General features: G+C 45.7%; 2 protein-coding genes across 2 annotated transcripts; both read right to left on the bottom strand.

Annotated features, from left to right (window-relative positions):
* Positions 1-3,559: 3,559 nt before the first annotated feature.
* On the bottom strand, positions 3,560-5,090 carry LOC124086141 (uncharacterized protein K02A2.6-like). Its single transcript, XM_046434147.2, has 2 exons — positions 4,654-5,090; positions 3,560-4,499 (listed from the first exon to the last, which is right to left on the bottom strand). Exons 1-2 carry the CDS (start codon positions 4,661-4,663, stop codon positions 3,727-3,729), a joined length of 783 nt encoding a protein of 260 aa, XP_046290103.2. The 5' UTR covers positions 4,664-5,090; the 3' UTR covers positions 3,560-3,726.
* Positions 5,091-5,150: 60 nt separating this feature from the next.
* Positions 5,151-9,090, bottom strand: LOC131423814 (uncharacterized). The gene is given in 1 exon segment (XM_058575774.1): positions 5,151-9,090. A coding segment is annotated over 1 exon segment (2,373 nt). The 5' UTR covers positions 8,385-9,090; the 3' UTR covers positions 5,151-6,011.
* Between the last annotated feature and the right edge of the window lie 4,121 nt (positions 9,091-13,211).

Genomic DNA, 13,211 nt, shown 5'->3' with positions numbered 1-13,211 from the left:
CAAGTGTATCTATATTCCTATACAAAGTCAAATATTTCTGTAAGGGAAGAGTTCAAGGACAGCCTGCCATCTCCCAGTGTTCCCAGGGAGAACCATGGCTTAGTATAGGAGGTGCTGAAAAGCTCACAATTTCATTGCAGCAACAAGCTCACAGCACACCAGTCTGTCCCTGTCCCCTCCTGTGTTGGGCATAGGTAAGCCCTTCTCAGAACTGCTTAGCCATGAATACATCAGTGGCCCTCAGAGCTTTGTAGTTCAGAACCCTTGGAGCAAGGATCTGTATCCTTTTATCACAACTGGAAATGGATTGTGTGCCCCTCCACTGCCCAGATCGAATGTGGGATGAGTGGATTCACTAGCCGTGGGAACGCTTGCATTGCTAGTAGCTGGATCTTGCGTAATCACTCCTCTTGCTATAAGTAAATGCTTAACTCTGGGTGTTTTCTTCTCTCAGCCACTTGGAAGCATGTGCTGTTCTCTTCCCTGGGTGGTTCTTACTAGTCTTTTGACCTGAGTCTGGTTATGTCATTTTTTATCCTGTGGCACAAGCATCTAATCAGTTCCTGCATAAATATCCTGATGTCGATGCACACAATTTCCTTGGGGAATATATGTCCAGATAAGAACTTGGGGCAATACTATTTATTCATATATTGATTTATTCTAATAGTTAAATGTGAAAAGATGAGCATGATGTGGGAGGATTTTGAACATAATTAAATAAGTAGAAAAAAGATTTTAATATTCTTTCTTTAAAACCATGAAGATATAATTAAAGGGATACAAAGAGTAAAAGAATTCACTATTCTTGTTTACTGATGACATGATCCTATACTTAGAAGAACCCCAAACTCCAAACTGACTTGTAGAACTGAATTCAGCAAAGTTGCAAGATACAAGATCAACATATAAAACTCAATAATTTTCCTATACTCCAATAATAACTGTTGAGAATTAAATCAAGAAAACTATTTCACTCACAAGAGCCTAAAAACAATGACATAACTTTTTTCTTCTTTATGGATGAATAAGACACCACAAGAAAATGTGCCACATTTTCTTCACCCATTAATCTGGTGCCATAACTTGGTTATTGGGAATTTTGCTGCTAAGTAGCCCAGAGCAGCCTTAAATTTTCCATCCTTCTGTCTCAGCCTCCTAAGTAGCTGGAATGACAGGTGTGCATCTTTGTACCTGGCACCAAGGACAATTTCGCTTTGAAAGATCCACAGATCCCAAACCTGGAATGAACCACACGAGACACTGGCTGCAAAAAGCAGGAGGCGTTTATTCTCACACAGGTGCCTGCGGGTGCACAGCAAAACCTCAGCCGGAGCTTCGGTGAACTGGCACACCGGGCTTTGGGGTACAGATTTTTTTATAGGAAACAAGCGGGTTAGTTCTTAGCTTAGCACAGCAACAGCCTTTCTATTGGTTCCTCTGAATCCAGCCACTGGGTCACCTAGGGGGTAAACTTGTTTTTTCACTTTATGCTCTCGGAAAAACCCTAAAATTACATCCTGTCTTTTCAGTTTCTGTTTTTAAACCTAGTTCTCAAGTTTAACCAGTAGGGCTGTCTAAGAGGAACATCTTGTGGTAGGGGGCCCATTAGGGTTATCTACATGGAACATCTTGTGGTAACATTGTGCAACACCTGAGGTGCTACGTGCTGCTGGAGGGGTTTTGACATGGGGGTTGGGTGAGGAAGCGTCTTGCAGCTTTGAGGCCTAGGGGTTTGGTCACCTAATGCTGGGCCTGGGTCTTGAGGTCCTACATTCCCCCCTTTTTCTTTATCCGGGATATAATCTTATATCCATTGATCTACCTGCTCAGAGTCCGGTATTTGCTCAGCTGATGGTTCAGGGTGCTGTGGGAGTACTTGATATTGCTGCGCGAGGACCATAGTTTGAATTACAGACAATCTTTCTTTTATAAATTGCATTAATTTGTTAAATATGCAGGGCCCAAATGTTAATATCAGCAGCAATACAATTAAGGGACTGGCTACAGTAGATAATATAGTAGTTAACCAAGGGGAGTTATTAAACCAGCTTTCAAACCAACTTTGGGAGCCTTGCAGAGACCTTTCCCTTGCATCTAGTCTTTCTCTAAGCTTTGTCATAGACTCCCTTACTACCCCTGTGTGATCCGTGTAAAAGCAACAGTTTTCTTTTAAGGCTGTACAAAGTCCTCCCTCCTTCAAGAATAATAGGTCCAGACCTCGTCTATTCTGCAAGACAACTTCTGATAAGGAGGTTAGGGATTTTTCTAAAGCAGTTACAGAGGTTTCTATTGCTCTTAGGTCTTGTTGGATTGCAGCTTCTAGAATCCCTAGCTGTCGGGGGCCCTCAACTAGAGCTGCAGCCCCAGTCCCAATTCCTGCCAATACTCCTGCTCCTAACAAGACTGCCAGGGTAAGGCTGATAGGCTCTCGGGTGTATCGAATCCTGCCCATGAAATGTCCTTCAAACTCCTCTGAGGAATAATAGAATAGTCATGGGTAGATTCGGACTAACACACAAAAATCAGTGGAGGCATTGAGGATTGCCGTGGAAATACAGGGGGTCAGTCCAATGTTGCAGGCCCAATAAGTTCCGGGGGGACCCCACAAATAATTATTTTGTGAGCCATTTGTCAGGAGGGTGGTGTTACAGAGAGGTTGATGTGACAGGGGTATATTTCCTACACAGATCCCTTGTCCTGAAACTTCAGTGATGGTGAGTTTATAGCCGGGCAGGGACATACATTTAGGATCAGGGTTTATGTTACTGTTCCAGTCAGACATTATTGCTATTCCTTCATAGTAGGGTGGGCCGAAGGTGAGACAGAGCCAACGTTCCCGGGTGCGGTCTGGGTTGGTGGCATTGAGGGCATAAAAGGCTCCTTGAATCAAATCTAACAATCGGTTTTCAGTTCCAGGGAGTGTGGGTTCGGGGGAGTAACTAGAGGTTTGATAGTCTATGGTTACAATTTGAGACATGGGTGGCTCACTGGGAGGTACTTTGGGCGGACTTTTTGATTGTCTGGGAACTGAGGGAGCTCTTTGGTCCCTGAGAGCAGGATTAGGTCCTTTTGGGCTCATCAAAATTGGGGTTAGAGATAATTTGATTCTGAGAATTACACCGAGATCATCTCCTTTCATAAACCATCTAAGGCCCCATGTTCTCCCAGTGAGCCAGGGATCTAGCTGTTCTTTTCCTTTTTCTGTAAACTGTATCCGTAAGGGTAATGATTTGTCCCCTTGGTAGTAAGATTTAGGGGGGGGATAGCAATCAGAGGGGCGCGTGCCATGGGGAGTGAAGTTTTTGAGTATTGTTATGAATTCCTTATCAGAAGAAGGTTTCCAGTGAGCGTCCCCTGTAGTTTCACAGCCCCAGGAGGAGCAAAAGTATGTTTCATAATTTCCACATCTACGTGCTTGGGTTCGGTTTCTCCCCTCTTTGGGACAAACGTAAAAGTCATGTTAACCCAGTCTGCATCTTGTTATGGGGGTAGAACAATAAGTACTGAGGTCATGTGAGTTGCCGGGAATAACCCAAGAGTCTGATTCAGCGGCTAGTTGGCAAAAGTCTGGGGTCAAAGTAGGCCACCATGTGCCAGGGATGTGGGCTGCTGTAATAGACCAAATTATTTTCCCGGTTTCGGAATACACCTGCCAAGTCAACTTTATGGGGGTATGGGGATTACTACCTAGGACGAGGGGAGTAGCGTAGAGAGCAAGAGTGATTAACAGCGTGTAAGTCTTATCTTTAGCGGGTTTTGGGTGCGTTGCAGCTTCCATTCTGGATCCAGAGAGGCATCTGTGGGCTCCTGCGGATGTGCAGCTTTCACGTGGGAAGCGTGGATCCAAGCGGTGATGCCGTCCACTTTGATTGCAGTGGGAGTGGTCAGCAGGATGGTGTAAGGTCCTTTCCACCGTGGTTCGAGGTTCTTGCTCTGGTGCCTGCGTACCCAGACGGTGTCTCCGACTTTGAAGGGATGTGGCAGCGAGGGGGTTTTGAGTTCCTCCTTGTATGCTGCAGCTAGAGGCTTCCAAACCTCGTTCTGGACCAACTGCAAGGCACGCAAATGAGTCTGCATAGATGGGGTGAGGGAGGCATAAGTTTCAGTTTCATAAAAGTTAACAGCAGGTGGTGGTTCACTGTACAAAATCTCAAATGGGGTTAGCCCCTGTGGGCCTGGGGTGTTCCGGGCCCGGTATAAAGCTAAAGGTAGGAGTTGTACCCAGTCTCTAGTGCCAGTTTCAAGCGTTAATTTAGTTAAAGTCTCCTTGATGGTTCTATTCATCCTTTCTATCTGTCCTGAACTTTGGGGTCTATAAGCACAATGTAATTTCCAATTAATCCCCAATGTATTGGCCACCATCTGACTTACCTGGGAGACGAAGGCAGGCCCGTTATCTGACCCAATGGTCCCAGGTACTCCATACCTGGGAAAGATTTCTTCCAGTAATTTCTTTGCAACCACCTTAGCAGTCTCATGCCGAGTTGGGAATGCCTCTGTCCATCCAGAGAAAGTGTCAACAAAAACCAAAAGATATTTGTAGCCATACATACCAGGTTTGATTTCAGTGAAGTCTATTTCCCAATGGGTTCCGGGCTTATGGCCTTTCACCCAGATCCCTGTTCCAATTTTGATCTTACCAGCATTTACCTGGGCACATGCTTGACAGTTTTCTGCTTCCTGGCGCAGAAGTTGATCCCTGTTTGGAAGATATAAAGTACCTTCCCCACGCTCTAAGAGCTCCTTCATCTTTTTAGCCCCAAGATGTGTCAGTCTGTGTAGGGACTTCACTAATTGTTTTGAATTTTTGAGGGGCATGATAGTCTTTCCTCGATATTTCCAGACATTTTTTCCGGGGTCATAAGTGGCCCCCAGTTTCTGTATGGCATTTAGATCTTTATCTTCATAGACCCAGTGCTCCTCATGGTCATCATGTTGTGGGTCTGCTCGTTGGGGCAATAGAGTCACTATCAAAAGCTGTGGCCCTAGGGCTGCCTTCTTGGCTGTTTCATCTGCTAATCTGTTCCCTTTGGCCTCTGGAGTATTACCTTTTTGATGACTGGGGCAATGCATGATACTTAACTTTTTAGGCAAGAATAAAGCTTTAAGTAAAGCTAATATTTCAGTCTTATTTTTGATCTCTTTTCCTTCTGAGGTTAGTAGCCCCCGGCGTCTGTAAATTTCTCCGTGTATGTGAGCAGTAGCAAAGGCATATCTACTGTCAGTGTACACGTTTAGTTTCTTCCCCTCTGCCAACTTTAACGCTTGAGTCAGCGCTATCAGTTCTGCCCGCTGAGCTGATGTTCCGCCCGGAAGTGCACTCGCCCATATTACCTCAGATTCGGTGGTGATGGCTGCTCCTGCTCGTCGTTCTCCATTGAGCAGATAACTGCTTCCATCTGTGTACCAGACCAGCTCCGCATCCTTCATCGGTTGGTCGGTGAGGTCTGGCCGGGTTCCCTGTGTCTCTGCAAGAATCTGCTGACAGTTGTGAGGATCTGCTTTTCCTGGGAGCGGCAGGAGGGTCGCTGGATTCAGTGTCACCATGGGACCAAACTGAATTCGGTCGGTGTCCAATAACAAAGACTGGTAATGGGTGAGTCGGGCATTTGACATCCAGCGATCAGGCGGCTGGCGAATTACAGTTTCGATGGCATGAGTGGTTAACAGGGTTAATGGCTGTCCCAAAGTCAGTTTAGTGGCATCCTTAATCAGAAGAGCCACAGCTGCAATCATCCGGAGGCATGGTGGCCATCCTGCTGCCACTGGATCTAATTTCTTTGACAGGTAGGCTATAGGTCGCCTCCAGGGCCCTAGTTTTTGGGTTAAAACCCCTTTTGCATAACCCCGTTTTTCATCTATAAATAGATCAAAGGGCTTGGTAACGTCTGGTAAGCCCAAAGCAGGGGCTGACAGAAGAGCCAATTTGATGTGATCAAATGCCAATTGATGTTCCTTAGTCCAAGCAAAGGAGTTACCTTGCTTAGTTAGTAGATACAAGGGAGCTGCTATCTCAGCAAACCCAGGAATCCAGAGTCTACAGAAACCTGCTGTCCCCAGGAATTCCCGCAGTTGCTTGGGACTCTGGGGGTTGGTATACTTGAGATAGTCTCTTTTCTGGCAGTTGTCAACCATCGTTGACCATCATGGAGTTCATAGCCCAGATAGGTAACTTTTGTCTGACAGATTTGGGCCTTCTTTGCTGACGCCCTATACCCTAGTAGTCCCAAAGTTTGCAATAATTCCTCCGTACCTGCCTGGCAATCTTCCTCGGAGGTCGCAGCCAGCAAGATGTCATCTACATATTGAAGCATGATTAGGGAAGGGTGTCTTACACGGAAGTCTGCCAAATCCTGATGCAAAGCCTCATCGAAGAGTGTTGGGCTGTTTTTAAATCCTTGTGGCAGTCTCGTCCAGGTCAGTTGTCCAGAGATTCCTCCTTCGGGATCTTTCCATTCAAATGCGAAGAGAGCCTGACTTTGGGGAGACAGTCTTAGGCAGAAAAAAGCATCTTTCAGATCCAGAACAGTATACCAAGTATGAGTAGGAGGCAAAGTGCTAAGGAGATTGTAAGGATTTGGCACTGTGGGGTGAATATCTTCTACCCTCTTGTTAACTTCCCTTAAGTCTTGGACCGGTCTGTAATCATTAGTCCCAGGCTTTTTAACTGGCAGTAATGGGGTGTTCCAGGGTGATTGGCAAGGTGTTAGGATGCCTTGGTCTAGGAGGCGTTTGATGTGCGGCTTGATGCCCTGATAGGCCTCTCTTGACATAGGATATTGTTTGATATTAATGGGAATAGCAGCGGCCCTCAGATGAATGACTATTGGGGGCCGTTGTTTTGCCATTCCCATTCCTCCGGTTTCAGCCCAGGCCTCCGGGTAGGAACTAAGCCAATAGTCCATGTCTTTCATAGATACCGAGGGTTTGTCAAAAAGTTTATATTCGTCTTCCAATTTGAAAGTCAGTACATGTAAGGGAGTCTGGTTTGGCCCCGTGATGGAGACGCTCCCATCTTTAAAATAAATTTGGGCTCTCAATTTAGCCAATAAGTCTCTTCCCAACAGTGGATACGGACAGTCAGGCACGTGTAGGAATGAATGGGAAACCTTACCTGTGGCAAGGTGTACTTCTCTCTTGGTGGTCCACCGGTAGGGTTTGCTCCCAGTGGCGCCTTGGACCCACGTCGTTTTGTGGCTCATGGGTCCTGGTGTCTGTGTCAGCACCGAGTGTTGGGCTCCGGTATCCACTAGGAAGGTCACAGGTTGCTCCCCTACTTGTAGAGTTACCCGGGGCTCAGGGGGGAGCTCCTGGCCCTGACTCCCCTAATCTTCATCTAATGTCAGCAGTCGGGGAGCCCGGTTGGTATCTCTCCTGGGGTTGGGGGGTCTCTTTGGGCAGTCTTTTACCCAGTGTCCTTTTTCCTTGCAGTAGGCACATTGATCTTGGTCTACACGGGGTCTGCTTTGCTCCCTGTCCCTGTTTACTTTGTTTCCCTGATGTCCTGCCTGAACTATGGTGGCCAATATTTTACTTAGTTCCCTGTTACGCCTTCGTTCTCTTTCTCTTTCTTTTTTGTCTGATTCCTCTCTAAGCTTAAGTTCTCGTTCTTCCTGCATCTTTCTGATCCTGTCCTCTCGTTCTTCTGGAGTTTCTCTTTTGTTATATATCTTTTCGGCTTCCTTCAGTAAGTCTGCCAGAGAAAAATCTTGTAAGTTATCTAGTCTCTGCAATTTAGACCTGATATCTGGGGCGGACTGCCAAATGAAAGCCATGGATACATTTCCTTTTTGGTCCTCACTATCAGGATCAAAAGGAGTAAACCTCCGATATGCCTCTTTTAATCTTTCTAGGAATGCTGTCGGGGTTTCTTCTGCCCCTTGGGTAGTCTGTCTTACCTGAGCCAAATTGGTGGGTCGTCGCCCTGCTGCATGGAGACCCGCTATGAGTAACTGGCGATAGAGACGTAGGTGGTCCCTACCTGCTTCAGTCGCATGGTCCCAGTTTGGCCGGGTTAAAGGAAAAGCTTCGTTAATCAAATTTGGGAGTTGGGTGGGACGCCCATCGTCCCCTGGCACATTTTTGTGAGCTTCCAAAAGAACTTTTTGTTTCTCCTCTGAAGTGAGGAGAATTTGCAGGAGCTGCTGGCAATCATCCCATGTTGGCTGGTGAGTTACTAGGATAGACTCAATCAAAGAGGTTAGAGCTATAGGGTCTTTAGAAAAGGAAGGGTTATGGGTTTTCCAGTTATAGAGGTCAGAGGCAGAAAAAGGCCAATACTGATATTGGCCATTGGGGCCTCCCATCTGTCGCAGGGGGAGAACTCTGGAGGTGTCTCCTGAGGTGGTGTGATCCCGGCGTCCCCGGAGCCGTCCCACCATGGGAGATGGATCCGGGGGAGCATTGGCGACTGGGCCTTCTTGGTTCTCGTCCTCGGAGGATGCTTGATCAGGTTCAGGGGCTTGTAAGGGCTGGGGCTGATAGGGAGGAGGCTCATCAGTCAGCAAGTCAATCAGAGCTGAGTCCTCCGGCGGTAGAACCTTCTTTGGTGTTGTCCCTGTTTTAACTGAGGTCTCAGATTTGTTAAGAACAGGGTAAAGATGAGAGGTTTGGGGAGGGGGAAGTGGAATGAGGGGAGCAGAGGGTTCAAGGGGAGAACGGACAGGGGGTTTGGGTGGAGAGAAAGGAGCAACCCAAGGGGGGGGGGTTGGAGGCTAAGTCCTCCCAGGTAACAATGTAGGGTATCTGGTCAGGGTGTCCATGAGGACCATGGGTGAAGATTCGGGTTTTCACCTGGAAGATAAGATCAGTATTAAAAGTCCCTTCTGCTGGCCAGCTGGTGTTGAATGTTGGCCATTCTGAAGTACAGAGAGTTTTCCATTTTTTCTTTTTGACTGTCACGGACAGGTTGTCTGCCCGATCTTGAACGTCTTGCCAATGATCTAGAGTTAGGCTCAAAGGGATTGTTAGTGATTGTCCCATGTTACTCTCAGAGAGGAAATAGAGAGACAGACACAACGACACAAAAACGAAACCAAACAGTGAGATCGCTGCGCGGCTTCGGTGGAAACCGAAAAAATCAGATGGCCTGGGAGAAGTTCATACTTTTCCGTCGCCTACAAAGATGGTGTAATCCTCGGAAACACCGGGGGCCCCAAAGAAATGGACCCCTCTGATCCCTGGGACGTCTCCCAGGGTGGCAGGGGAGAAGTCCGAGTTCGTCAACTCCTTCTCAAACTGCCTCAGAATACTAGATGACTACAGAACTGCCTCAGAATACTAAATGACTATGCCTAGGATCATATAGTCTTACAGACGCTGCGCGGAACAAAGAACAGATAGCCAACAGGACAACAAGACAGAAAGTTCGAGCTGGCCAGCTTACCTCCCAGTGATGTCGGGTGTCCTCCGGATAGGGATCGGGATCGGAACCGGGATCTTGGATCTCGGTGGAACCTCCAAAATGAAAGATCCACAGATCCCAAACCTGGAATGAACCACACGAGACACTGGCTGCAAAAAGCAGGAGGCGTTTATTCTCACACAGGTGCCTGCGGGTGCACAGCAAAACCTCAGCCGGAGCTTCGGTGAACTGGCACACCGGGCTTTGGGGTACAAATTTTTTTTATAGGAAACAAGCGGGTTAGTTCTTAGCTTAGCACAGCAACAGCCTTTCTATTGGTTCCTCTGAATCCAGCCACTGGGTCACCTAGGGGGTAAACTTGTTTTTTCACTTTATGCTCTCGGAAAAACCCTAAAATTACATCCTGTCTTTTCAGTTTCTGTTTTTAAACCTAGTTCTCAAGTTTAACCAGTAGGGCTGTCTAAGAGGAACATCTTGTGGTAGGGGGCCCGTTAGGGTTATCTACATGGAACATCTTGTGGTAACATTGTGCAACACCTGAGGTGCTACGTGCTGCTGGAGGGGTTTTGACATGGGGGTTGGGTGAGGAAGTGTCTTGCAGCTTTGAGGCCTAGGGGTTTGGTCACCTAATGCTGGGCCTGGGTCTTGAGGTCCTACAGCTTTTGTTCAACTTTATTCTAAATGTATTTTGACAATTTGTTTATTCAGTTAGAGTTTAAAATACGTATATCATGGGATCAACTTGTTTGCTCCTTGGCTGTGGACCTGTCCCTTCTGTGAATCACCCACGGAGGAGACTGGCACTCTTCGTAGTCCAGAAAGAGCCAAAGGTGGGTTCAAAGGTGGCAGGACTAGGCAGTTCTATGGTGCAGCGGAAGCTTCACAGGTGAACACCACAAACTAGCTCACACTGTTAGTGGGGTGGATGGATGGTGGTGATCAATGCAGGGGACTCCCCTGTGTACCTGGGAATGGCAGACAGAGAGACACTGCAAGTCCCAGCCACAGGCAGGACACAGCCTCTTCTTCACCCAGGAGCTCTCCCTCAGACCACACAGGCAGCACACTTGGCGTTGCCCCGCCCTCCCTCCCTCCCTATTCCTCCTGCCTTTGCATCACTCCACATGGTTTGCCTTGGTCTTTGGTCGCCTTATGCCTTGCTCCTTTAAGAAAGGTAAAGAATTGAATGGAGGTAAGCAGCCATATATAGGGTTGAAAAATTGACACTGAAAACCAAGCCCCTCAACACCATGATTTTCCACTTACGTTTTTTCATTTCGTGTGTGTGTGTGTGTGTGTGTGTTGCGCACACGTTGGGGATTGAACCCAGGGCCTTGTGGATGCTACTTAAGCTATTGCTGAGCTGCATCCCCAACTCATATCACTTCCATTTTAACCTTATGTTTTAATGAGTTATTTTGCAATGACTATTTAGGAAAACAACATCAACATCAATTGTTTGGTAAATGTAAATAATTTTCACTGATTACTAAAAAAAACACAAAAATGATGTTCTGACTTCATTTTAGTCTATAACTGCTGTATGTAGAATAGGAGAGGGATTCCTTTTATGGTTATTGTTTGTTTGTTTGTTTATTGTAGTGTTAGGTATTGAACCCAGCATCTTGCACGTGTCAGGTAAGCTTTCCCCCCTTGAGTCACAACCCTTGTCTGAGTCTTGTTATTTAATTACATTTCTGTCTAGAAGAATTCTTATAAGCAATTAAAGTGTGAATGAGGATGTGAAATCTAAATATTCCTCAAAGTTAAGCTTTTTTAGTTGTCTCAAGAAAGATCTCAATTTTTGTAATTTGATATTTGAAAGCAAAGAAAACCCAATTAATCTTATTCAGTTGACAATCCCAAAGGGATAACCAAATTGTCCCTCTCTCACATTCAGTCTCTTACTTGAGGTCTGTGGACTCTATGAATCTGAGGAGAAACCCTCAGCTGTCAAGCGTTGGTTAAAATGCAAACTGATGCACAGGCACGGAGTCTTCACCCAGCTCCATGCCTTTGTTTGGAACTGGATTTGCTGATTTTCAAAAGCCGAAAGTTTTGGCATCAAATATTTGCCTGCAGTGATTTAATCAGAAAGTACTATCTATGTGCATGAATAATTTTATTTTGCAATTTTCAAATTCAAAAATCTATGTGTTTATTGAGCACTTTTGCTAGGCTGGGGGGGGGAATGGCATTTTATTGCTAGCATTAAGGTTGAATTCGAGTCTAAAATTTTTGTTCAAAACGCGTGAAACACAATTAAATTATTCTGAAGCAAAATTGTTGTTAGGTTTTGCATAAAGCAGAAATTTCTTTTGGTGTGATTAGGCTCTATTAATTACTCTCTCATTCTATGTTTAGAATGAAAAGGTGGGCGTCATCACTCAAGTGCAGCTGCAGTAACAATAACAGCCGCCTACAAAGGCGGGGGAGGAGACTTCTCAGACCCTGTGAGGATCACAAGGGCTTTGTACATATGCTGATCAGACCTCCTTGAACCCTGGAGACATCTCTGAGAAATAAAATATTCTGTCGCTCTGAAAACATTCCTGAGGTGGGTCAGGCATGACCTAATCATAACACAATGGATTCTCCATGCTGAAATGAAGGCCTTGCCTGATTCCCATTTAAATGTGAAAGCCTGGGGAATTCACTACCCAGTATGTGTGACTCACCCAATAACCGAAATAGCTCATGAAGTGCCTGCTGGTAACTGCTAATGTCTCTTTTTCATTCATCTTTAGGAATTCAAAGACATAGTCTGCCTCTGGGATTTTATTTTCCCCTGTGTATTTGTTTAACAATTGTAAAAACAGATTTCCTGGAGGCTGTGTTTCGCTAACTCCTTCTGATTTTATTCTTTGCCTTCTCCTTTGCACCTTCCTCACCTCCTTTTCCTCTTCCTCCTATGCTTTTTCCTTTCTTTTCTTCAGTAGTTTCCACTTCAACAATGATGCAGCCTTTGATGCAGAGCTTTCTAGCCTTGAAATGATGCAGAGAGTATTATGGTAGAATTTAGAACTGGGTTGATTCTGGTTTTTTACTGGGTGTCTGTGTTGGAATTGGAACTCGGTTTTCTCACTTCATACGCTCTGCTCTGCTCTCAATCACACCATTATTTCTTCTGCCCATTCTAATGCTGGGATCATGACATTTATTTGGACATACCCATCCAGTGGACAGCTGTCAAATAGTGTGGTGCTTCCCACTTGGAGGAACTAGGTTAGCTCTGCAGGTTGTAAGATTTTTCTGGGACACATGGGGTTGGGCTGGGCATATTCAGAAGAGGTGCTTTCTCAGGCAGTGGAATAACTTAAAATAGCCTCATTTGGTTTCAGAGAAGCAGGCTAAGGTGAAGCGCAGAGTAAAGAAATGGAGAAATATGCCAGAATTTTACAAAATGATCAGCTGCAGAGGCCCTGTAGGTGGAAATGTGTCTCCCAAAAAAGGGATGTTGAAGTCCAACTCCTGGTGCCTATGAACATGATCTTATTGAGAGATCCTGTAGTGACTTTGCAGCTGTGATCATGATAAAATGAGCTCACACTAGATTAGAGGAGCACATAATACAATGACTGGACACAGAAAAGACACCCAAGGGGAACAACAGGAGGTAAATGGAGTGATGCATCTGAGTCAAGGGACATGCAATAGGGAGCTACCAGAAGCTTAGAAAAGGTGAGGAAGTATCCTAGAGCTTCCAGGGAGAGAATGACATGACTGACATATTGAGGTAGAGGTGAGGTTAAAATGAGGCTTCATGATGGGTTCATGCTTGGATCTGTCAGAGACTTTTTTTTTTTGACTTGTATTTTGCAACACTACAGGAAGAAAATACCTA

The sequence above is a fragment of the Marmota monax genome, unplaced genomic scaffold, assembly GCF_021218885.2.
Source record: "Marmota monax isolate L192 unplaced genomic scaffold, Marmota_monax_Labrador192_F-V1.1 WCK01_AAM20220418_F8-fsc00122, whole genome shotgun sequence".
NCBI lineage: Eukaryota > Metazoa > Chordata > Mammalia > Rodentia > Sciuridae > Marmota > Marmota monax.
The sequence above is the reverse complement of the archived record's forward strand: the minus strand, read 5'-3'. Positions and strand labels throughout refer to the sequence as shown.